Below are 23,262 nucleotides of genomic sequence, written 5' to 3' on the forward strand. Positions count from 1 at the left end.
GAAAAATAGGAAGAGGTTATTTTAATCGAGCAAAAACAGGGTTATAATCACTCTTTCTAAAAATAAAATTAGACTCTTTATCAATCCTTAACATCTGCATTTAATATTTTCTTCTAAACAAAAAAATACAGATGCCATTATGTAGCAAAGTACAGTCTTTGACAACGTATAGTATTTACCATCTCTTACACTTACTTTAATTCTAATTTGGTCATTAATACTTGACTCATTACTGCAACGTGTTACTTGTAGTAAAAGTGCCACAATAAACATGACATTGCCATCTTAAAACTGCTTTGCTATAAATTGTAGAGAATATACAGAGTTACAAAGTCATTGTGTTTTTATCAAAATATACAAACCCCCCCAAACCTAACACAAGCTATCAATATTTTTCTTATGAACTATACAGTTATATAAAATATCTGTAAAATTATCTTTATATGTATAAATATTCTACCTTATTTGCTTTGGTCTATAATTAACATCATACAAGTCCACTTGGAAAATATCTCCCGTGTACTTTCTTTGAAACATCACCGTACTTTCCTGTATTTATTCTTCTGTATTCTTATTTCAATGGAACCAAAGCTGCTATGAAACCAAAAATTTCTCCTGGGTTCATAGCATTCACCAATGATAGAATAAATAAGTGGACTATATTATTACTTAAATCAATACTGTATTACCATTTCACTTGTAGTTTTATCATACCCAAGCTATAGGGTTTTTTTTAATATTCAAGAAAACAAAGTAAGTAAACAAAGTTTACCATATTTGCACATAGAATGAAGTTGAGGTTCACTAACCTTTGTCCTGGCTTTTTTTTTTAACACTTCATAGAGATGAAAGTACATGACTACTTGGAAATGCAGATACAGTACAACAGAGCCCTATCATATAAAATGCAACTTGTAGGCATATATCCTCCTTGATTTTGTTTAAATCTCTTGATCTCATTTAAAATGAATCATATTTTCACAAAATAATATTAATGGTAAGGTTTATTTTAGTGATGTCTTCCAGAAGCCTGTTCTCCCGATTATTAGCAAAATACTGAACCATAAGGCTCACCATAAACCTCAGGTGTGGCAGGGTGACAGAGGTGAAGGGGCCAACACTTCTTCCTGTAGGAACCAGTGCCTGGCACCTCTCCACTATGGGTCCGCTGTGCTGGGACCAGGGACTCTCTGCAGAAGCTCGAGTGGGGTGAGAGACACTGGCATATTTAGAGGGATCACTGGAAAGGGATATAGGGACATTAGATGCTGTATTTAAGGCATGGGGATGATGAGGAACTCCACAACTATCCCCAGTTGTTTAGGGACTCCCTCGGGGATATGTATGGAAGCAAGAATCTGAGCATTTACCTGCTCCTCAAAAAAGCAAATTTACTGGAAGTAACTCTGTCATTTGTTGTCCCAGTATTATTCCAGGAGGAGGAAGGAGACTGTCTAAATCTCCTCCTCTTTGACTGAGAAGAATGGTTTTTCTAACAGGCAGGAGTTGCAGACCTACCAGGAGGTGGAAGTTTATATACATGATTTTTTCAAGCTGGGAGGTTTCATAACTTTCTAACTATGGGAACAGAGCATGAGGATTTTCTTCAGACAGAGCACCTGAAAAGCCCTACCAGGCCATCGACGGTTGAATCTTTTGGGATTTATGCAATTTGGAAGACTGACTATTATAAGTTGCACTGAATCTTTATTACATGTCTTAGAGATACGATAAATCTGCATTACTTTCCACACTACACTCAGAGACTTAATGCTTGTCATGGTAACTGCAAAATTGAATATGGACGGGTAAAGAAATTTATACTTCTGTATGTTTTGTAAATGCTGAGTTACAGAAAAGCATTCCAGCACTCAACTGTACTTCAGCATACTCAAATTCATGAAACATTTCCCACCTTCACTTTAGAATACACTATACCACAATTATTTTGTTTATAAACACATTAGTTTTTTGTTTAAAAAAATGCAATATATGGTTTCTGCAGCACAATTTCCTTCTACAGAGTATACTTTGAACCTACATATTTATTATGTCCAGAATGATTCTGACTCAACAACAGCACTGTAAAATAGTTCAGTGGCTAGTTTATTGTGATGCTAAGTAGTAGGGATTTGATGGGTCCTTTTTTGTTTTCTTCTTTCTATATATGCATATATTAGGAGTCTATTGTGGCAAAAGTATTTTGGGTCAGACTCTCATTCTCTTTCACATTAAGTTTGTATTATTGCAAAATACTAGTTTTTCTTTTCAGTGATTTTTTTTCCTTCTTCTTTTGCATATATTGACATATATTTAGATGAAGAACTTTGATCTTTATTTTTGTAAATGAGACTGATTTGAGTGGAGAAGTTTCCCCATTCAATGCATCTATATTTTGTCCAATATATATATTTGGATTTTTCTTCTCTTTTGCACAACTGTCACTCAGAGTATAACTTCTGGAGTTATATTTTGTATATTTTTCACTTCATTCCCTTCAGAGCCAAGGAAATGTTGATTTTGTAGAAGTTTAGCACTTTCATTGCAAAAATGTTCTTTCCTATCTTGTGGGCCTGCACTTCTGAATAGATGTTTCTTCTGGTGCATTCCCAGAGCAGCTGCTGTCTTGCAAATTTTGGGGCACTGAAAGCAAGCATATCCTTTTCCATTATGCTCACGTACATGCCTTTGCTCATGATTCTTTTTGGTAGAAAGATACAAGAAGCTCTGTAAGCAGAACTGACAGTGGTAGCGCTTTTCTCCAGTATGAATTCTTTCATGTATTTTGAGTGTTTCATTTAAAGTGAATGCCTTATTACAATATTGGCAGACAAAGTCTTTGACACCCAAATGAATACGTTCATGTTTCTGTAGATTCCCAGGAACTGAAAAACATTTACCACAGGTTTTGCAGGTGTAGGGCTTTTCCCCAGTGTGACATCTCATATGCATTTTTAAGGTGGATGGACTTTGAAATTGTTTTTGGCATAATTCACAAATGTAAAGCTTTGAAGTAGCTACATGCCAGTGTACGTGTTCTTGACTTTCTGCATTGGAAGATTTGTCTCTTTCACAGAGCTCACAATGAAGACTGGGCATCTCTGTGTTTTCTTCTTGACTGATCCCCTTTTCCTCAGGTGCATTCCTGAGTGCATACTCTCGATTGCATGTGTTGTGACTTTCTGTAATGGTGTTCTTGTTTCCATGCTTTTTCCTCCATTTGGTCTTTTTCATTTTTCTTAGCTGTTTAGATTTCTTTTTTGGTTTGTAATTGTAATAAGGTCTCCAGGGCTTATCACTGGAATCCTGGTCACTTACATCATCACACATTTCAGTCAGCTCCATGCATTCTGAGCTATAGAGCCGAGATGGGCTTCTTTCTTTTGTCTCTATTTCCGATTCCTCGACTAGATTGTCCTGTTTAGACTCATATTTAGATTTTCGTCCCCTTTTACAAAACAACTTAGATCCTAAAATATGCCTTTTCACAATAGCCTCATTACCAATTTTTACTGTTATCTGACAAAGAGGAGCAACATTACTGTCAGTAGATGTTCCAGGTAAGGCAGGCTTTGCAATATACGTTTCGGTTTTACTTGATTCTTGAACAGTATTTGTTGTTTTGCCAGATGAACCTCCGACTCCTGTGATGTATTGCGTATCCTCACTTGTTTCTGCTCTGTTGTACAGCAGTGTTTTCTTTTTCTCCTTAATAGTTTTTGATTTAGTAATGCATTTGCCATAATTATCTGACCCATATTTACAGTCATCACTTACAGATTGACTAGGTAGGTTATTTGAAGATTCCGCCTTATTGTTTTCTACAGAAGTGACTGTTTTACTATGCATTATTACTGATGAAACTCTGCTACTGTGCATTATAACAGAGGGTGCAGAACTGCTGTAACTGATGACAGAGGTTGAATTTTCCTTCACATTAGTAAAAGACACAATTGAGGAATCACATTCCTGAGAACCAGAAGCATTTGCAGCAGTGGAAACTGTTTTTTCCCCAGTGAAAAAGTCACTTTGCAGGTCAGAATTTAATATACCCACTCCCCAGGAGGAAGAATTCTGAGTATTTGTAGAGGATGCTGTATCATTACGTGAAGATGTATCCAAGGCAAGAGTTCTGTTGTTTGCTAATATATTACTTTGAAAATTCAGTGATGGTAACTCAGAACTAAGAGAATTTGGAATGAAACAGTTACTAGAAGTAGGTTCATTAACCTGGCTGCTTGTTTGAACGTTTTCATATGAAGAATTTCGATAGGACTTATAAGGTAGTCGCCTGCATTTCATAGGTAAAAGTCGATAAAGCTTATATGGATACATACTTGGTTTTAAGCCTCCATTGGCTGTTTTTTTATTTACTGACAGACGGTGGTCAATTGCATGGAAGGATTTTTGATGATTTTTTAGTATATAATAAGTCATGAAAGTCTCCAGACAGAAAATGCACTGGTATCGTCTTTCTCCTGTGTGCCAGATTTCATGTCTGGTGCGATATTCAGCTAATGCAAATACTTTGTTGCAGTAGTGGCAAGGATATGTTCTTCTCCATGAATGTACGTTTGCATGTCTTCGAAGGCTAGACAATGTTACGTAACTACGCTTGCAGACGATACAAGTATATAATATCTGCCCATCAACGACTTTAACTAAATGATCTGTTTCTGGTAAAGTGCAGCTTGCATTAGAATAATCAGTTATGCTGTTTTCAGCCAATAGAGGCTCTGTGTTTGCATATGAACTTCCATTCCTTCCATCCGTAGCAGTATAGTTATCTGAAAAATTTTGTTCGTTTCCATTGTGAACAGATAAACTACTTGATCTCATACAGACTTGTTCATGACTTTCCAGTATATTTAGATTTGCAAATTGTTTGCTGCAGTATTTGCATATGAAGGTTTCCTGGTGCTCTGAATGGAGCTGAAGATGAGTACTAAGTAAAGCTCTGTCATTGAATGATTTTGTACAACAGTTACAGCTGTAAACAGGTGGAACTACAGTTGTCACAGATACAGAGATGTTAGCAGATTTGTTTTCTTCTTCTCTGGATAAGTGGAAATCTGCTTTATTTTGAGGTTTTGGAAAAGAAATAATTGTTTGATCAGTAACAGCTTCATGTTGGACTTCTGTATTGGTTACTGTAGAGGCTGATGCTTTTGCTATAGCCAAACCAGTACCCTGGGACTTAAAGGCTGTCTTAGGAGTGCTGCAGTTCTGTTTTCCTGGCTGAATGAGTGGTGTAGCTTTGAGATTTTCATAATGCTCTTCGCCCATCTTATATGACGGGCTGTTGTCCTGTTCAAAAAAAGATGTTCCTTGAAAAATATCTCCCCCTGAAGAAACTGCATAGGAGTGTTCAGCTAACGTACTGGCTGATTCAGCATCTTTGCAAACGTCACTTCTGTCGAGGCTGATGTTGGGTGTTTGTATTGTCTCAGATACCTTTTTAAAGCTTGCTCTCAAATCAAGTGGAGAAAACACGCTATTTTCAGTTTCAAAAATTGAGAATGCATTTGTAATTCGTGGTCCATTTGTGACAGCTGAGTCTTCATGTCTCTTTTCGTGTTTTTCCTCTTTGACCGTTCCTTTTTCATTGATACAGTATGCATAGGGGCAGGGGGAACTTGAAAAATTAACGTCTGTAAGATCTTCTAGAAATGATATTCCCAGTTTTTTCCCTGCAGCTGCAAGGTCTGTTACAGTCTCCTGCCTTTTAACAACTACTGTGGAACTGTAGATGTAGTTAAGAATTTCTGTAAACACTTCAGCTTTGAGATCATCTAACTCCAGTACATGACCTGAAATACAGATAGTACGACTCCAGAAAATGTTTTTAAAATAAAGGCTTGAAGCTGCCAGCACATTACTATGGGCTTTAAACTTGGTATCTTCCACAATTATGGTGACATCACATAAAATACCCCGAATGCGCTGCTCATTTAAAATGGAAAGTACAGTGTCACTGTGGAAGTCATCCTTGAGATCCTTTGAATGGGACATGACTGTCATCTACAAGAGAAAAGAAACAAATAATGTGAGCATCTTTTAAAGGCATTTTATATCCGTTTCAATGACAGATTGAGTTTATAGTTCTATATTTAAGTTTTAAGAACAAATACAATTTTACTGTATAATTTAAGGTAGAAGTTTTAGGTTCACTCATGCAAACAATATTGAGGGTATCTGGCTTTTCAGGCTAGCAGATATGATTTATACACAAGGTGATCACTAGGTACAAATTATTTACTCCCAGCTTGCTAATACAGCTATCTTTGATGCATCATCATGTCTATCGGTTGCATGTTCTGCCCCATTTCATTGGGCTGTGCTAACTTCTCAATAAATGTTTACGTACAGGTCAAGGAAGCAGGAGCTCCTGTAGCTCCTCAGTAGGAGCCAGAGGCTCTTACCTATCCCTAGGTGGACCGGTAGCCAAACCTGTGCCTTTTTTGGATAAGCTGACTGGCACCCAGCCCTGGGATTTAGAGCCACCTCATTCTGACTTGCCAGTGGGTGCATTCGATGCAGCTCACACCAAGGGACTCGCTGAACCCTCAAAGTGATTCCCCCAACACACAGCTGAGTCATTTGGTGGCCTTTATGGGGAAGGTTGAATTGTTGTGGTTCTGTGGATGCCGAGGACTTTGTTTTCTGAGGCGGTGTGTAATCACGTAACAACACAACTGCAGTTGATCTCCTTATTAAGATAACACTGAACACAGGAATCAGAGATCCTGTGAAATGAAGTTTCAGTTACAGGACAGGGCTTCATAAACAAGTGAATGCACAAACACCACCATTTTGTAAACAACAGTGGAGTGTGTGCAACATTATTTATGTAATTCCTTTATTGTTTTTTAAATAGTGATTAGGGTTTATTAGATAAATAGTTTACATAGCTTTTACCTTAAAATGATAGAGAATTTTATGAATTTTTCCAGTTCAAGTAAAACCACAAGTTGAGAGCAATAAAAGTAATTTTTTCTTCAGCTATAGTTTAGATTTATTTATGTTCGCAGTTTGTAATATGATAGCATGTGTTTGTTCTTAATTTCTGTCACATAGTAAGATTTCAATGGAATAATAAATGCTGTTAAATAACTGCTAATTTATGTAATGAGGTTTAATGTTGATTTGAGAAAATAGTTTAGACTAGCCAGGCTGAATATATTAGTTTACTTAACTGAGATAAAAGATGCAAAATACAATTGAAAAATATACTGAAGAAAATAATAGATGTATTTGATAGAATATATCTAGAGAAAATCTCTGACTTAACCAGATGAGTTTTTGTTTTGTTTTGTTAAAATTCAGATCTGTACCACAGCATGAGGTTTGTTCCTCTTCTTCCGAGTGGTGTTTTCAAATATTGCTGACCTTTTCTGACATAAGTCATCAGAACCAGAAATAGTTGTCCTATGGTCACTACAGTAAAATATCTGCACATTTATTAATTTAAGACCTTTTCTTTCAACTCATATAATCAAAAATGCACCTTAAAGAGAGTGACCAACTACAAATATTTTGAGGTTAAAATAGTGTCATGCTGTAGTCATGTAATAAGTTAGGAATACCTTGTAGACATTTCATCCAAATTTAAAAGCTAGGCTTAAAAATTTTTAGTATCTAGCCCTTATGGTCAAAAAGATTACATTAAAAATGTTAATTATATTTATTAAGGTGGGTCAGATCCAAAGGGTAAATTAAAATTCACTAAGCAAACAACAATAGTCATTTAGAACACATTGGCTCTCTCGTCCAAGCTATTAGGAAGTAACTCTGTTGAAAATGGGGTCTTTATCACAGGGTAAGTAATACGACACATACCCTTCTTGACCCTAGTCTAGTTCACACTTTAGACAGTTTAGCAAATATCCACTGACTACTTCGCTGCTAATTAAATGATACAAAAAAGAATGACAATCCTACTATGAAGACAAACCCAATGCTCTATGCAAAATACCATAATTTGGTACATTATGGATGAAGGTTAGAGGTAAAATTTATACCTTACAACACGGCCGCTGTTTCTATAAGACCAATATTATCTACGCAGATGGACAAAACTGCTAATGCAGTTTAATGACTGAAAACTGTGAATACACAGAACTAAGAAAACTCCAAGCTGTGATTCATGCAAAATAACTCTGATGCATAAATATGCCATGGATATCAAGAGACAAATTCATCAGTACTACTGTGACAGAAATGTAGACATGCATATTATCTTGATTATCTGGTCACCTACACTAGCTGTAAATCTAGATGCATTGTTTTGTGTCTTTAAATCTTAAAATCATATTTTATGATGGGTTTGTTCATTACACTTACTTGGCTTAAGGTAAGTGGTATTAAACATTGATTCACTTGGAATGATGACCTGAAGTTCACAGTAGTTAAGTATGGTTGTCTCCTTTGGTTCAGTATCTGAAAACCCATATGTAATTGTAGACAGCTTCTAGTATATCAAGTCTTCTACATAAAGAATACTGACAAGAACACTTTCCTTCAAGCAAGTAGCCACAATCCCTTAGCTGATTCTTTTTCCCATTGACAGTGTCTGAGATTACGTCTGACTTGCTCATGTGATGTGGTATTAGAAACCAACTCTCAGACATAAAAAACATTTCACAAAAGAAGCTATTGATAGAGTTATTTCCTGAGTATAGGAAATAAATGCTGTCAACTCTGTCTCCCAATGAACTCCCCCATAGACAGTTGCCTGTATTTTTTCTGTTTCTTTGTAGTAGACAGCTAGTTTTAGTTCAAAGACATATCATCCAACATACTGTTGCTAAATATATCAGACTGCTACTTCTATTCTAAGAGGCATTTATACACAAAGCCTACAGCTTGTTACCTGATCATTTTTAGTAGGAGTCTCATTATTCAACTAGCTATTTCAAAATTTATCCTCTTTAAGGGAAAAGTAGGTATTTTCAATTTCTACTTGCATGTCAGTAGATTGCTGGGTTTATAGTCTTTGAATCATGGATATTGTAGTATGCTCAGTAAAATACCAATCTAGATTCCTTGTGTAAAGATAGTAGAAACTATCTTTTGCTATTTGGACATCTATTTTCTCCCTGTGTACTAAACCATCTGCTATATATCTCTTTGAAAGATTATACAGAAGAACTCTGGAGCAAATCAATTTTCAGAGCCAGCACTTTTTGCTTATCTGTCTCAGCTGATACATTCCCCAAATAGTCTACTTATTCATGTGTATAATGATTCTCTACTACCTTTTACCTGTCTTGCCTCTTGTATCTGTGAATTTTTTTTGTGAAATACCATAAGATCAGAATGCCCTACCTAGCACACATACTAGGAACATTTCACATTCTGTTTGCAGTTGGTGGGAAGTACTGTAAAAGGCAAACATCTCTTTAGTTCCCAAGGATGCCCTGCTGAGACTAAAATACATAAAAATCAGGTTCTTCTGATGAATCCTTATTATACATTTTCTATTATAACACTGGAAAGTCCATTTGGAATATTACTATTTTTCTGTCTGATTTTTGTTATAGAATCATGGAAGAAATTCTAGTATTTATCAAAAGTTGCCCCAAACTTATTTAAGTCTGGTTTTCTGGCTATTTGACCTATTAAAAGGTCAGCTAAATTCTTCAGGCTACTAAGTCATCCTTTCTTTACAAGTTTTAGTGTGTTACTTTGATACTTTTTTACACTTAGTCCAGACAAAAGTAACTTCTTTGTGATCAATATGGCACCTTCCTGGTATATCTTGCAACTATAGATATCTAGCTTCTGAACAGCAAAATTTTAGGTTGGGTGTTACTACTTGCAGATTTTCTGGAAAAACAATAATAGACTCCACCTGTCATAAAAGTTTTTGAATCACTTTCAGAAATAAGATTTACACATTCATCTGGATCTTAAGCATAATGTTCAGTACTTCGATTAAACTATAGTGTTACCTCTTTTGGCATTAACAGAGTACTGCTCCAGGACAACAGCCGTAAGTGAAAATTAATGATATTAAAGATTACCTGGAAGATCAGAGATCAACACATCCAAATACAAATTTGACTAGTTATGCCTCACAGATGATATTGCTAGTTACAAATATTAAAGCAGCCAACTCTACATGAACACTGAAGAGCAAAGAAGCTACTGCTGACCTTTATATTGACATTACTTTGAAGTGAGGAAAGAGATCACAAGAAGTCTTACTGGGTTATAAATACCAAATATAACAAGTACTAAAGTTTTTACTACTGAAGAAGAACAGTTGCAGTCTATGAATCTTTTTTTCTTCTTGCTAAAGTTTTGAAATCCATTGCCAGGCAAGTGCACCCATTACATACGAGGAAGGGACTGTGTTACTCCATTTCTGTCCCCTAAGCTTGAAAAAGAAGCTAGCAGCATCAACAAATACAGCATGGCAGTTAGACTTGCCAGTACCCAAGCTAAATAAAAAATGACAAGATACTTAATAAACTGCAATAACAGTTCTCTCTCTGTTTTCTTATTCCCCACATTCTACTGAGATTTTAAAAAGAGCTGTTAGTATCCTTCTGGTACTTACCGACATGTACCATGGAAACATGTTCCCTCCATAGTTTTCCTATGTTCAGTTTCATTACACTCTGTTAACATACTTTGAAGGATACCTCTGCTTTTTTTCCAGCCTGTTTCCTCAAGCAAGGAAGGAATCTTCTGTACCTAACTCTCCTAAAGCGCACTATTTTATTCTTGAGCAAAAATAGGGCTAGGCATCAAAACAAAACAAAAAACAACTACCACCCCCCCAAAATACCAGGTTCTACCATCCTAATCCTTCCACACCCAAGTAGCTGTTAGTTCAGAGCTAAGTGCCAAACTATCACTTTCATGGTCGTAGCTCAGTTTTTTATGAAAACACTTCACTGATTCCCTCTGGGCACGATGGCTGCCTGGAACGGGTTTCCTTAGGTCTCCTTACAACCCCAGGCATGCAGCAAAGTTTTAATGAGGTCTAATTATGTTTAATAGCTTGCAAAGACTTGTATTTTATTGTTACAGGCTACATAGCTACACATCATTTTCTGTAAGTATGTTTACATTTTTTCTCTTTTAGACTGTTGCTTCTTGCCATCCTTCCCTGTTAATTTAGAATAGCACTTCCCTTTTCTATTTGTTACAGCCTCATAAGCATTATAGACTTTAAATCATTCTTTTTCAGCCTCATATAATTTCCTCTAACTTTTAATTCAGACCATTGCAGGGGATGAGGGACTTAAAGTGAGAAGATTATGTTAATATTGGCAGATCTCTGCAGTCATCAGATGAACCACTCTGAAAGACTTGTAATTCTTTCTCATCATTAGCATACCTAATTCATTCTCTCACTTCTTGGTTTAGACTTTCTATCATAGTTTCTCATCATAAGGAAAACAGCCTTTAAACCTTATCAGTGTGCTCAGAGAGGGCTTACACTCTTCTTTACAGTTATGCGTCTCACTGTGAAAACCAATGCTGTGTCTCTGTGTCTCCTGTAACAGTGGAGAGATTTGGCACTCTGTAACTTATCTGGCTCTAAAAAATAATCTTTTCAAAACATACATTTGCCACTGCATGTCTAGTTCTTCCTCATGTCAGCCGTTTTCCGCCGTTTTCCATGCCTCTTCTGAAGCTTTTAATTAACTGAAACACTGAAGTTCGTAACACCCAGGAAAGCCGAGAGAAGTGGTCCATCTGAGAGAAGTGGTCCATCTGAGAGAAGTGGTCCATCTGCGCATTCAGTGAAAGCTCATTCTCGTCTCTCGCCCACAAGGTGGAGCTGGATGCATGCAAGAAAGGCCCTGTCCCCTTTGCTTGCTAAAGCAAGACGGGGAATGAAGGCTTTCGCAGCCACAGTAATGGAAACCGCTGCTGCAGAGTTAAAATGCAATTGTTGTTTAATCCTGTGTGAATTACATAAAATATAAGCTGCTGATACAGCACGTTAACTTCAGTATATTTGTCTGTCTTGAAACAGAGCCTCTTGAGACATCAAACATTTGGCAACTCTTCAACTGTCTAGATAACTTGAAGACGCTTCCTGTTTATGGGTAATAACTGTACTCTGGACGAAATTAAATCTTTAGCTGAGGAAGCTGCACTTATTAACCCAGGATACAATTTTCCTAGCAGTAGCAGAAATGCTTAAGTAATTTTATGCTCAAATGTCGAATAAGCCACTGCTCTTGAGCTATGTGCCAATTAAAATGGATTTTTCGTGGTTTTCTTTAGCAGGGAGGAAGACAAAGGCAGCAGCTGCGTGGAGCCGCGCGCCTGGTGCCTCGGCGAAGGGTGACGTTTCGGGTGCCATGTTTGGGGCGGCGTGTGGCCGGTGGCCTCGGCGAGCGGCGCGGCTGCCAGCACCGGGACCTGCACGCCGGGCGCAGGGCGAGGGCCGCAGCTGCGAGACAGCACCGCGAGCGCAGCAGCCATTTTGCTTTGATAATCCCTGGTAATGAGATGGGTCTGTGGCTTGTGAAATACAGGCTGCTCTCGGTGCCCTGGCTTCCCTTTTTCCTCCTACTAACTGCTGTGGTATTTTTATATACTTATCTTGTATCAAATGCTGTGTGCTAAATTAACACGCTCTTCTCTGATATCAGGTTGTTTATACGCGAATTCTCCGAGCTCAGAAAGATGGGGAAATACAGTGTTGCCTATATCCAACCCCTTGCTCTATGATCACTAACGCAGTTTAATTCACATTATTTAATATTCCTTTTAAACCTAACAAATGACCCTTTCATTACCTTATTCTTTCTCAAAGCCTTTCTCCTATGGAGAAGAGAAAGCATCTATGGAGATACATAGCTCAGGACATAAATTCTGCAACTTCCCACTGAAAAGGAGAGAGATGGAATATTTCCTCAAAATAATAGTATCTGAAATAAATTTGGTTCAGATCTTGAAGTACATTCACATTTATTTTCTTTTCTTTATCTGATTATACTATCTTTCTTGTTTTTAAGCATACATAAAAATCCATAGGGTACCATGAGGAAGTTTATTTTAAGCAGTAGTCTTAGCCTCTAATTTCATCAAAATATTTACTGCCTCAGGAAACAAGTGCAACATTACTATTAGCGCTTATGAAGTGCTAACAAATGTTTGCCTAAACAAAGAAGAAAGTAGTGTAATTTTATTTGGCCAGAAGCATTTTATTTGCTCCAATATATTTGGTGTATTTTGTCTATATATTATCTCTCCCTGATTTTAAATACATTGCAAAGCCTGTTTCTCCAGGTACTTGTAATCATGAAACTTGGAGAAAAATTGGGCTTTGAGTCAGGTGAGAAGCATCCATTTAGGCAAAAGGACGTTCTCCTTTTGTCTTAAAGTTTGGACTAATTTTGACAAACATTAATCTGTATTAATTTTTACAAGTTACCATGTATGGACTGTTGCTGGACAGATATTTGTTTTAAAATCTAAACCTATGAGTTAGAAGCACTGAATAGTAGGAACTGGTTCATTTTAGACACAAAATTTCCAGAAGCGTGAACCCTTTTGTCATCATCGCCGTTGGTAGGTTGGAAGCTACACGGTTGCTAGGACTCACTTCCCTGATAAATGCTGCTTATCATCTAAGGAATAATTTAATATCAACATTAGATAAACAGATTCATCTTAAGAAGGGATGGTCTTTTTTCAGCATATTATTTTGGAATTTTGGCATATTATTTTGGAATTCTCATATGATTTCCTGGTTGTTTGAAAGATATGGAAATATATATTTTTTCTTTTCAGGGGATTGTCAGAATTTCGTGACTAATCTAAACTTCTCCCTCGTCCCACTGTTTTACACAATCCATATTAAAAGTCCAGCTGAGAAATAATGAACATGTCTGTGGAGAACTTCATTATCACTCCTGGATTACTGAAATTCCCATCTAAAAGTTCCACTATTGAAGCAATGTATATCTTAACTTAGGACACCCTACTACCCAAAAGTGTTTTTTTTTCATCTCACCACAAACTGAGGTGTTCTTATCAGTAGCTGTTGGTAACCAAATGTGGAACAAATAGTTAAAGAACAAAAGCAAGATTATCACAACCTTCTTTTTGTTCCAAACTATGTAACTGAGAAAGAGAGTTTCATGATCATGTGTAGGTTACTTTTAATCCTGGACTTTACTTATTTACTGTTGTTTCTGTATTGTTTTAGATGTGCCTATCGGTACATATTAATGAAGACTTCTGACAAAAGTGCCCTCAGAAGTATTTGTGAAGAATGTGTTGTTAGTAGGAACGCAATAATATGGATTAAATTAAAACCATTATAATCCTTTAAAAGAAAGAAATTACTATGCATTACTGAGCAGCAACAAATACAAGTATTGTTTTAGATTATGTGAAACAACGTTAAGGAAAATTAGGTTATGAATTCTCATTAAACCTTAATTATACTTGTTTTTCTTTAGTTGTTTTGAAAACAGAGGAATAACTGTCATTTGTATAACACATTATTCATATACCCCCAACTTAGAGATGTTAATCTATTTGTGCTTGACCATTTCATGTCCTGGCAGTTTCCATATCTGTAGGTCATATAACAGAATTGCAGAAAATAGATTTTTTTTAAATCAATAGTGTGTCTTCTTATGGAAACTTTAGCTCAGTCACTTTTCCTGACTGATAGTACTTGACGGTACTAATTTCCATATATGAACCTGAGCTATTTGGAATTCACAGTCTCATTGACCACTTGTATATTGAAAATATACTTCATAGTAAGAAATTCTTTATAAGACTGGCTTGGCTGCACCCAAGATTTTACATTCTCACTATAATGCTTCATGTAATACCATTTACATGCAAAGAAAATGGAGAAACTGGTGCTGCAATCAGACCTGTGTGAATTGACTACATTAGTATCTGTTAATCTCAATGAGAAGTTGCACAAGGAGATTTGTCTACACTTGCAGGCCTGATTTCACAGTATAAGCCACAATATGCATTATATACTAGCAGAAATAGCAATCTTGCTAGTGTATGTGTACCAATTCCCATTAAACATATAGACGGTTGTGCATAACATCACACAAATACTCTGTTCTTTAAATATAAGTCCAGAGTGGTTTAAAAGTGGATCACTTCTTTTATGGTATAACTGCAAGGTACTATACATATATGTGTGTATATATCAGCAAGCTTTATTTCTTTTGAAAAACAAAATGTATAAAAGTGGCTGCTGAAGCGGTGGTGTTTGGATGCTTTGCTGAAGTCTGATAATCTCACTTCTGCAAATCGTGGCATGTGGTATTCTTTCCTTAAGGGTATTTCAAACTGCTGAGGAAAAAAATGTTAAGTATTCCTCTGTAGTTAGGCAGTTTCAGTTCTTAAAGAATATCAGGAAACAATACATATAGCATTACCAACTTGTGCAAATTTCTTGTGAGTGACAGGATTTTGGTCAGGGCTTGATGGTTTCCTTCCTTCTCAATGCCTAGCGAAGGCCTGTCTATCCATGAAAAAAACCACTTGGATGGACTGTCTTCCCTATTGCTCTCAGTGCTGGGGTCCAAGCAACCAGTGAGGCTGCTGAGAAGGAAAACAGGGCTTGTCTAACCCCTCAAGCAGACCAGCACTTCACTCTGAAGTATGGAGCAGGAAGGACTCAGCAGCCCAAAGTGCCCTCACTCCCTTTTCTGTAATGGGAGCAAGGGAAATAGTTCCTCTGCTTAGGCCTCCTCCTCTTCTAGATCCTTCAGCAGAGGGAGAAGAAAGAGGAAGGAGCCAGCGATACAGTGACCTGCTGCAGCCGCCCATTCATCCTGGGCTAGATGGGAAAGAGGAGAGCCGGGGACTCACCTGCCTCTCAAACTGTGTGAGCTGCACATGTGCACAAACGACCCTTTCCCCAAGTTATGTTGGCTTTGTACAATTCATTTTAGGCATGACCTAATGTAAGTCCCATTAACACTAAACCAAACAAATACAAGTAATTTTTAATGGTATAATTATACCTTTCTCTCTTTACCAGTCTAAAGAAGAAAACCAAGCAAGTAAAATAACTGACATAAATTGAAATTCTCTTCTGCACAAAATTTAGAAGCTTATGTTGTACTGCTACTAAAAATCAGTTCACTTTACATCTTACTGCCTCTGTATGAACAACTGCAATATTATTTCCATTTTAACTCTTCACTTCATGTGCTGCTGACAAGCCACTTTCTAGCCTCCTACACTTCTGGGACGCATCGTAGTCCTAGCTAGCTTAGATCAATCACAGTCGTGAAACCATGTTTGCAGTCTGAGTATTTTCCCTTTTTCTATTGACTGTTAAGTGTAGTAATTGATATATCTCAATAGCTTTAAACAAAAGTAGCAAATTAAGTATTTAATTTTTGTTCATTTTGGGCAATTACTGTGCTGTATTCTGTTGTCTATTCAGTTATCAGAAAGACAAAATAAAAGTAGTCCAGTCCAGCCTTTCATTTTCCAATTTCAGAGGAAACATCCTTTGAATATGTGAATCAACATCCACAAGAGCAGCAGCCAAATTGCATGCTTGGAGGCCGCTGTTATTCCCAGCCAGGTGTGCTGGAGACCAGGCCAGTACAGCCATTCTTGCCCTTTACTGCAGCTGAGGTAACAAATCTTGCTAGACTCAAAATAGAGCTACATCCCTTCCCCTGGCAACACATGCACAGCAATAACCTGATTTAGTTTGCCTGCTAGATAGCTAGGCACAGCCATTTCAAAAAGCTAGAAGCTTCAAGTTGCTAGCTGACCACCACTGATCTCCAACATTCTTTAAAACTGCAAAATATTTTTATATTTTTGCTCTTATATCGATGAGTTTCAGCATGCTAAAAGTCCTAAATGCTAGCACAAGTGATAACTTTTACTCTGAATCATCTTAAGTGTGGCTACTTGTTGTGACAACACAATTTTGACTGTAAGCACTTGTATCTTATGGTTCTTTGGCTCTGCTCTGTGCTGAGCTACGTTGCCCACCCACGCCCTGCTCTCCTTCTCCTTCTATCTCGCTGCATGCTTCCAGTCTGAAAGCTGGAGAAGAGCCTCTCCGCTCTAGCAGTGAAGAGGGACTGTGGCAGAAAGCAGGTTGTTGTCTCCTCACCTAAGCACTGGAGAGGAGAAGGCCTTTTCACATGCCAATTCAGTTGATCAATTTTTGACCTTGGAAGCAGCTGAGAGAGAGGTTTGTGCTGGGAGAGCTGATCCAGATCTTCTGGGGGAACTGGCAGTAAGAAGAGAATCTCAGTGGCTCCTGCTCTGACTTGCACTGCAAGCCCTGCCACCATGTGAGCTACCCAGGTACAAATCCTGGCCTGACTATGAGCTCAGATCATATGGAGAGCAAAAGATAGTAAAAATAGAAAAAACAGTTGACTTGCATCTCCCTAATACTTCCTTGAATGCTTATTCAATGAAAAGGCTTAGTAGTATTGCAGTACTTGATGGTATATAATAATATTGCTTATGGTTCAGGATCATGAACAGATTCATATGATATTGTTCACACTACCTCAAATTGATACTAGATTTTTGTGTATTTGACAGCTGAGAGTTCATGGAAATATTTTCAGGGTAATGTTCATTTGCTAAAACTCTTGTTATCTATGAAGCCTTCTCTCCAATGCCATACTCCAAAAAAAGTCAATGGGAGTCTTTTCATTGATTTGAAGAGGGTTTTAATTAGGCTACTGGTCACATAAACGACTTCTTCTCAGATTACACCAATTGAATTTAAGCTCAAGACTTGCAGTCTCCCATTTTTCCTTTCTGTCCTTCTAAAGATTCACATTTTAGACTTGCTTATTAACTATTAAAGATGCATCATCTTGGGGTAATACAATTAACCTGGAGAGAGGTATACAGTCTTTCATTTTATATACAAAATGACTACTTTGAGAAGACAGGCTAAAATGTACATAACTTAGCTCAAATCAGTAAAGAAATTTGTCAAAATTGATCTAATATATATCTAAGCTCCTTTTAAAGGCAGGAATATAGAGCAAAATAATACTATACAAATCCAGAAAGTGTACAGAAAGTGTGAATACTGCCTAAATGCTACATCAAAATCTTATTCTGAAAGTCCATGAACAGCTGCCATTTTGATCTCTTCTGCAGTTTTCTCTTGCTTTTTTCCCCCCTTTCTATTGCTGACTGTTAAAAGACAGCACTTTATTGTTGTATCTTTTAGCTTGGGTATGTTGGATAGAATGAGGGTGCTACAAGCAATAGAAGTTTCAATTTTATTTAGTGGCTTTAGTTTGTCACTGTGTCAAGCAGTATAATCATATTTGCTTCTGAATGCTGGTGCAAGATTCAAATTTAGAATGGCTGAGCATTTCTGAAAGATGCCGGATATCTTAATTTCCATATTTTGTTGTCTTAAAGGAGTGTTATGAGTATTCCGAATCTTGGAGAAAGGTTTTCAGACCAAACCTGCCACACAAATATTGTCCAGTTATTGCAAGTCCAAATTAAAGCTCAATGAAAAATCATGGGGAGATTTCCATTGAAAACATTAGGTTTTAGGTTAAAATTTTTGAGTATTAAAAACCCATTTTGGGCCATGCCCAGAAATCTTTTTATATGGTGATTTTCAAGATGCATGCATTATTAGGAGCACATGCTATGTAAATGCATTGGGCTGGTTAATAAGCATTCACTGACACACATCTGCAGCTTTGCTAATGTACCTTTTATTCGTATGTAGTTGCCAAGGAAACAGGTTATGGCCCAGTATTCTATCTAAAAAATACTGAGCAACTGTTCTATGATCATTTACTTAAAATAGGTAGAATTCAGATTTTGCAGCTCATTGCTCTATAAGTCCAGGTAACTTCAATTTATCTAATTTTAATGTTTCTCTGATTAATTTAAACTACCAATGCAATCTTGTTTTCTCTGAAAATGTTACCATTTTCTATCTGTACATCATAGACCATTGTGCATTAAAAGTAAACTTAGCAGCAGATAATATTTTGAGATATTCTAAAACATAAAGAATGTTTTTTGATGTTTTGTGTGTGCGTGTGCATGTGTGTTGTAAATGCTTCCTTACCTTACATTTTGACTGGTATCCTTAATTACCCATTTATATCTTAAGATATTTCAGCATTAATGACTATGAGCACACAAATCATTTCCTACAGAAATTTGTGTGAATAGTGCCACTGAAATCAATGAAACTACTCCCTTGCTACAATGCAAATTACACTATATGATGCAAAGGGCCAGGTTCAAAAGTAATGAATTATCAGGATTTCAGATTCTTTCATTTTGTACATACATATCTCAAAGCTAAAGCACATATACCAGACATGTTTATTTTAACCAAGATGATTATTTTGAATTCACAATAAGAAGACAGAAAGGAAACTGCTAATATTTGAAAAAGTCATGCAGAACACAAAACTGTATTTTGGAAAATCGTGATATCACAATACCGTGCTTGAATTTCCTAAGTGCTTACTGCAGCTCACAGTTCAAGGGTTTTTTTACTACCCCTCATTACAGTCATGTATAAAGGTAGAGATTAGCCTTTTATGAGATGAACTATAAAAAACTCAGTCAAAATAGCAAGATTAAAATTGGGCATGGGCACTAATAGAGTTCCTCTACCTTTATTGTATGGCAGGGGTTTGTAATGGTTGCTAATACTGGCATCCTGAGTTAACATTGTGGCAAGGTCAAGAGGTTTGCTTCCTGCCTGCCAATATGTCTGGTTTGCACAGATCGTGGGAGTTTCATGGAGGCCATAACAACCTGTTTCAAGGGTCTATTCTGCAAGATTTTATTTCTCCAACCTCTATGGCAATAAAAATCTAACAGGAGATGGAAAAAAACAACAATATTGACACTTGAATATAGTAATGCAGTACAATAGTGAAAAAAACTCTTAAATGTTTCTTTAAAAAAAGGTAGATACTTAATTGAAGAAAATCATATAATGTGCTTTTAAAGCATTCAATATTTCAGCTTTATTTCTGTGCAAGTTTTAAAGAGATTGCAGCTTACTATAATCACCCCATAAACTTACCCACCTAGAATCAGGTTGTTCGCCTGTTACAGTCTTTTTAAAGTGGTGTCAACAGGTATGTTCGGCAAAATCATCTCAGCAATTGTGTGACCTCTGTGGCTACTGTGTGTCAGCCTGCAAAGGGGAAAACCCAAATTTAATAACTACATCATTAGACAAGTACTAATTTCCAGGTATATTTGTAACTCATCTACACTTTCTTTGGAATGCTGTAGGGCTTGAAATCTAGATCTGCAAGGCTTGCAACTTATTAGCAATAAAACAGTACTGTTAATCAAAGCATTATAAATTCTGCTTCTGCCAGCATTGTTTCATTATGGTTTAACCTGTGTAGTGCAAACAGAACATAATGTTTCATAATGTGTTCTAGACTGAAATCTAAGGACATTTTCAAACCGAAGTTTAGAACCATTTCTTTATTGGGATTATTGGAAAAATTAGGCTAGAAGCAGGCCTCAGCTGTATTTTCTTTCCCCTCCGTCATCCAACTACATCCAAACCATTCCTGACATGTTTATCTAATAAGACCTCCAGTAATGGAGGCTTCCTAGTTTTCTCAGTCAGTCTGTTCCTGAGTTTCACAAGGTAAAGTCAGTGAAAAATAAGTGTATTCAAGATTAGCTACCAGATTTTGCCAGTTCAGAAAACAAATCATGGTACTGGGGGAAACAATCTTCATCACTAGGCAACTTCCTGACTCCACATAAACTTCAGAAACCAATTAAAAGTTATCTTTTATTTTTAAAGCCTCCACGTATTTTTGTCATCTCTCAAAGGGCCTTTTCTTTCTCTTCTTTCCATCCTGCCACTTCTGTTCTGACCGCTTTTATCACAGATAAGACTTTTTAGGCAACTCTTGTCCTCTGGAATAGGCTTTCTGCATCTCTCTGCTTCATTGTTTTCAAACATCCAAATTTTATGTTACTATATATCAAACATCCTAATAACTTTATTATATAATACTGTAAAAATAATTTAGAACAAGGCTTTATTCTGAAGATACTAAGCCAAATCAAATTGTTCCATAGAGCAACTGCAGAATCTTACGGATAAGGCCACATGACTCAGCTGATAGGCATTTAAAGAGCAGCAATTAAGAATAAATAGATACATCTTCCATTTGCAAATATACCACTATAATTTCATAGATAACCGTATACAATAACTACAGCATCCATCACTTGTTTTGTTTTAACTGAAATAGTCTATAGCATGTGCATCTGCTCATAACAAAGGCCTGCAAGAAAGCAAATTTTATGAAGCCATCATTATTATCTCAGATACCAGTAAAGTCATAAGCCCATCTATATTCATAAGTCACTGTCAAAGATTATGGTGAATGGGAAGCGTAAACACCAGACTTGGAAGAATCCAACAAGTAAAGGGTTTTATCAAAGCTAAAAGACTCCCCAAATTTGATAATGCTAGAATTCACATGTATTGCTATACATAATAAATCAATTTTAATACATAATAAAACCCTAGATCGGATAAAACCTTGTACATCATAAAATAAAACAGACACTCTAGATGCCCCAAAAGGGTTAACTGGTATCTGTTCATTACTACCAGAATCTGAGTGTAATAGTCTGACAAATATTATCTAAACAGAAATAGTTTCACACTGGGAGATCCACAAATCAAACTGGAGTTTAGAGCCAGCAGTAACCTTAACCCAAAAGGTCATTTAAAAGTAAGCAGGATAGTGTCCGCCTGAATAATTTTTTGTTTGATTTTGTGCCTACGCAAGTTTTGTGTAGATTTTCTGTTTGGCAGAAGTGGAATTTGCATGCATAAAATAATAGATTTCAGTTATAAAAAGGGGAATTGAATATCAACAATTTGGCATCTAAAATAAAACCGGACAAAAACCCCCAGCCTGCCCCCCCGACACTAACATTTGACAGGTTGTGCTGAGGTGTGAGAAACTGCGCCTGTTCCTAGGTACCCCTGTTAGCCCCCTTAGCCAAAGAGAATAACCTGCACAAAGTTTATACGAGATTTCGTACGGCACCTCTGGCTTTGACATTAGACACCCTGCCTTAGCGAGATTTAACTACCATTAAAATACGTGCAGCCCCCGACGTATGAGACTCAAACTGGAAACAGCTTGCTAATTACTAGAATCCTCCTTAATAAATGAATCAGTTTCTTTAGCTAGAAGAAATTACCGCTCACAGGCTGCCAGTGAGTTTTTCCAGAACTATGAAAGCACTTGAATTCAGTCATATTAATTACAAGAGGACTTGCACCCTCTAACAAAAGAGCGAATTTGCAAATGGATTTAAAACCGTAGTGAAGCATGCTTGTGTCATGGAGCTACACTTTCTTTAAATGCCTTGAGTGCATATATTTGAACACAAAGATGTAATAAAAACAGTTTAACTAAAAGTGCCACTTCTTTGCTAAAGATAAATATCGATAGCAATAAATAGATTGCTACTGCATAGCATTAGCTCAGCAACTTCCTTTAAAAATAACCACACAAGAAATAAACAAAGAAACACAATTTTGGTAACTGCGTGTAAGGGCGTACTTCAGATAACGTTTCAGACTGAAAAACAATATATCAGAGATAAGCTACTGGAGAAAAATCAAATTACAGAAAAAATACCAACTTTAATACGTCACTTGAAAGATGCTGTTTATTATGCTTCCAGTTATGCTTCCTTCTGTGGAGTGGGGAAATATGATTGCACTGTGTCAAACTAATCTAGTAATTACGAACCAAAAGGTTTTATTATCATTATTAAGCATTGGCCTATCAAGACAGATGACAACAGTCATCTTCCTGAACAGTTATACACTGTTTATTTGGAATACACTGAACTGATATATTTAAAAATAAATGAGAATTAGTTCAGTCTCACTGAAACTGTCAAGGCTATCATTAATATAATTGGCTGTGCTTCTAATACACCTTTTGCATTGATTTTCAATGCTGGATCCTCATCCACATAAAATATACTTAGTCATTTTAAAGTCAAGGACATGAAAGGAAAATGGCTACCGTGCTGCAAAAGTCTCATTGCAGTAGTGACAATTTCTCAAGTCATGTACAAAGGAGAGTTGTAAGGAGATACACTACATTATAAGTTCAGTGGAGACATTTAGTAACATTTAATACTGTATAAGCTGTTAACTCTGGCATACACACAAGATTTCACTTTATTTATATTGTTCAAAATGCTACCTAAAAATGGAAATAAGGAATCATAATACTTAAA

At 36.6% G+C, this 23,262-nt stretch overlaps 1 protein-coding gene and 1 long non-coding RNA gene across 4 annotated transcripts in view; one reads left to right on the top strand and one right to left on the bottom strand.

Moving 5' to 3' along the window:
* ZBTB38 (zinc finger and BTB domain containing 38) overlaps positions 1-23,262 on the bottom strand; it is a 25,902-nt gene continuing 2,640 nt past the window's right edge. For both annotated transcript variants that reach the window (XM_064516868.1, XM_026101689.2), the window contains exons 2-3: positions 20,040-20,149; positions 1-6,021 (exon numbers count right to left, since the gene is read on the bottom strand). In XM_064516868.1, the coding sequence (XP_064372938.1) occupies positions 2,446-6,021 (3,576 nt within the window). In that variant the 5' untranslated portion in view covers positions 20,040-20,149 and the 3' untranslated portion in view covers positions 1-2,445. The remainder of the gene's footprint in view (positions 6,022-20,039; positions 20,150-23,262) is intronic.
* On the top strand, positions 11,821-14,214 carry LOC135329172 (uncharacterized). 2 transcript variants are annotated; one of them, XR_010390505.1, is made up of 2 exons: positions 11,821-12,068; positions 12,250-14,214. It is a non-coding gene; the product is annotated as an uncharacterized LOC135329172 (long non-coding RNA). The 2 variants fall into 2 exon arrangements; XR_010390506.1 differs by having other exon boundaries at positions 12,053-12,166.

The sequence above is a fragment of the Dromaius novaehollandiae genome, chromosome 9, assembly GCF_036370855.1.
Source record: "Dromaius novaehollandiae isolate bDroNov1 chromosome 9, bDroNov1.hap1, whole genome shotgun sequence".
Classification (NCBI taxonomy): Eukaryota; Metazoa; Chordata; class Aves; order Casuariiformes; family Dromaiidae; genus Dromaius; species Dromaius novaehollandiae.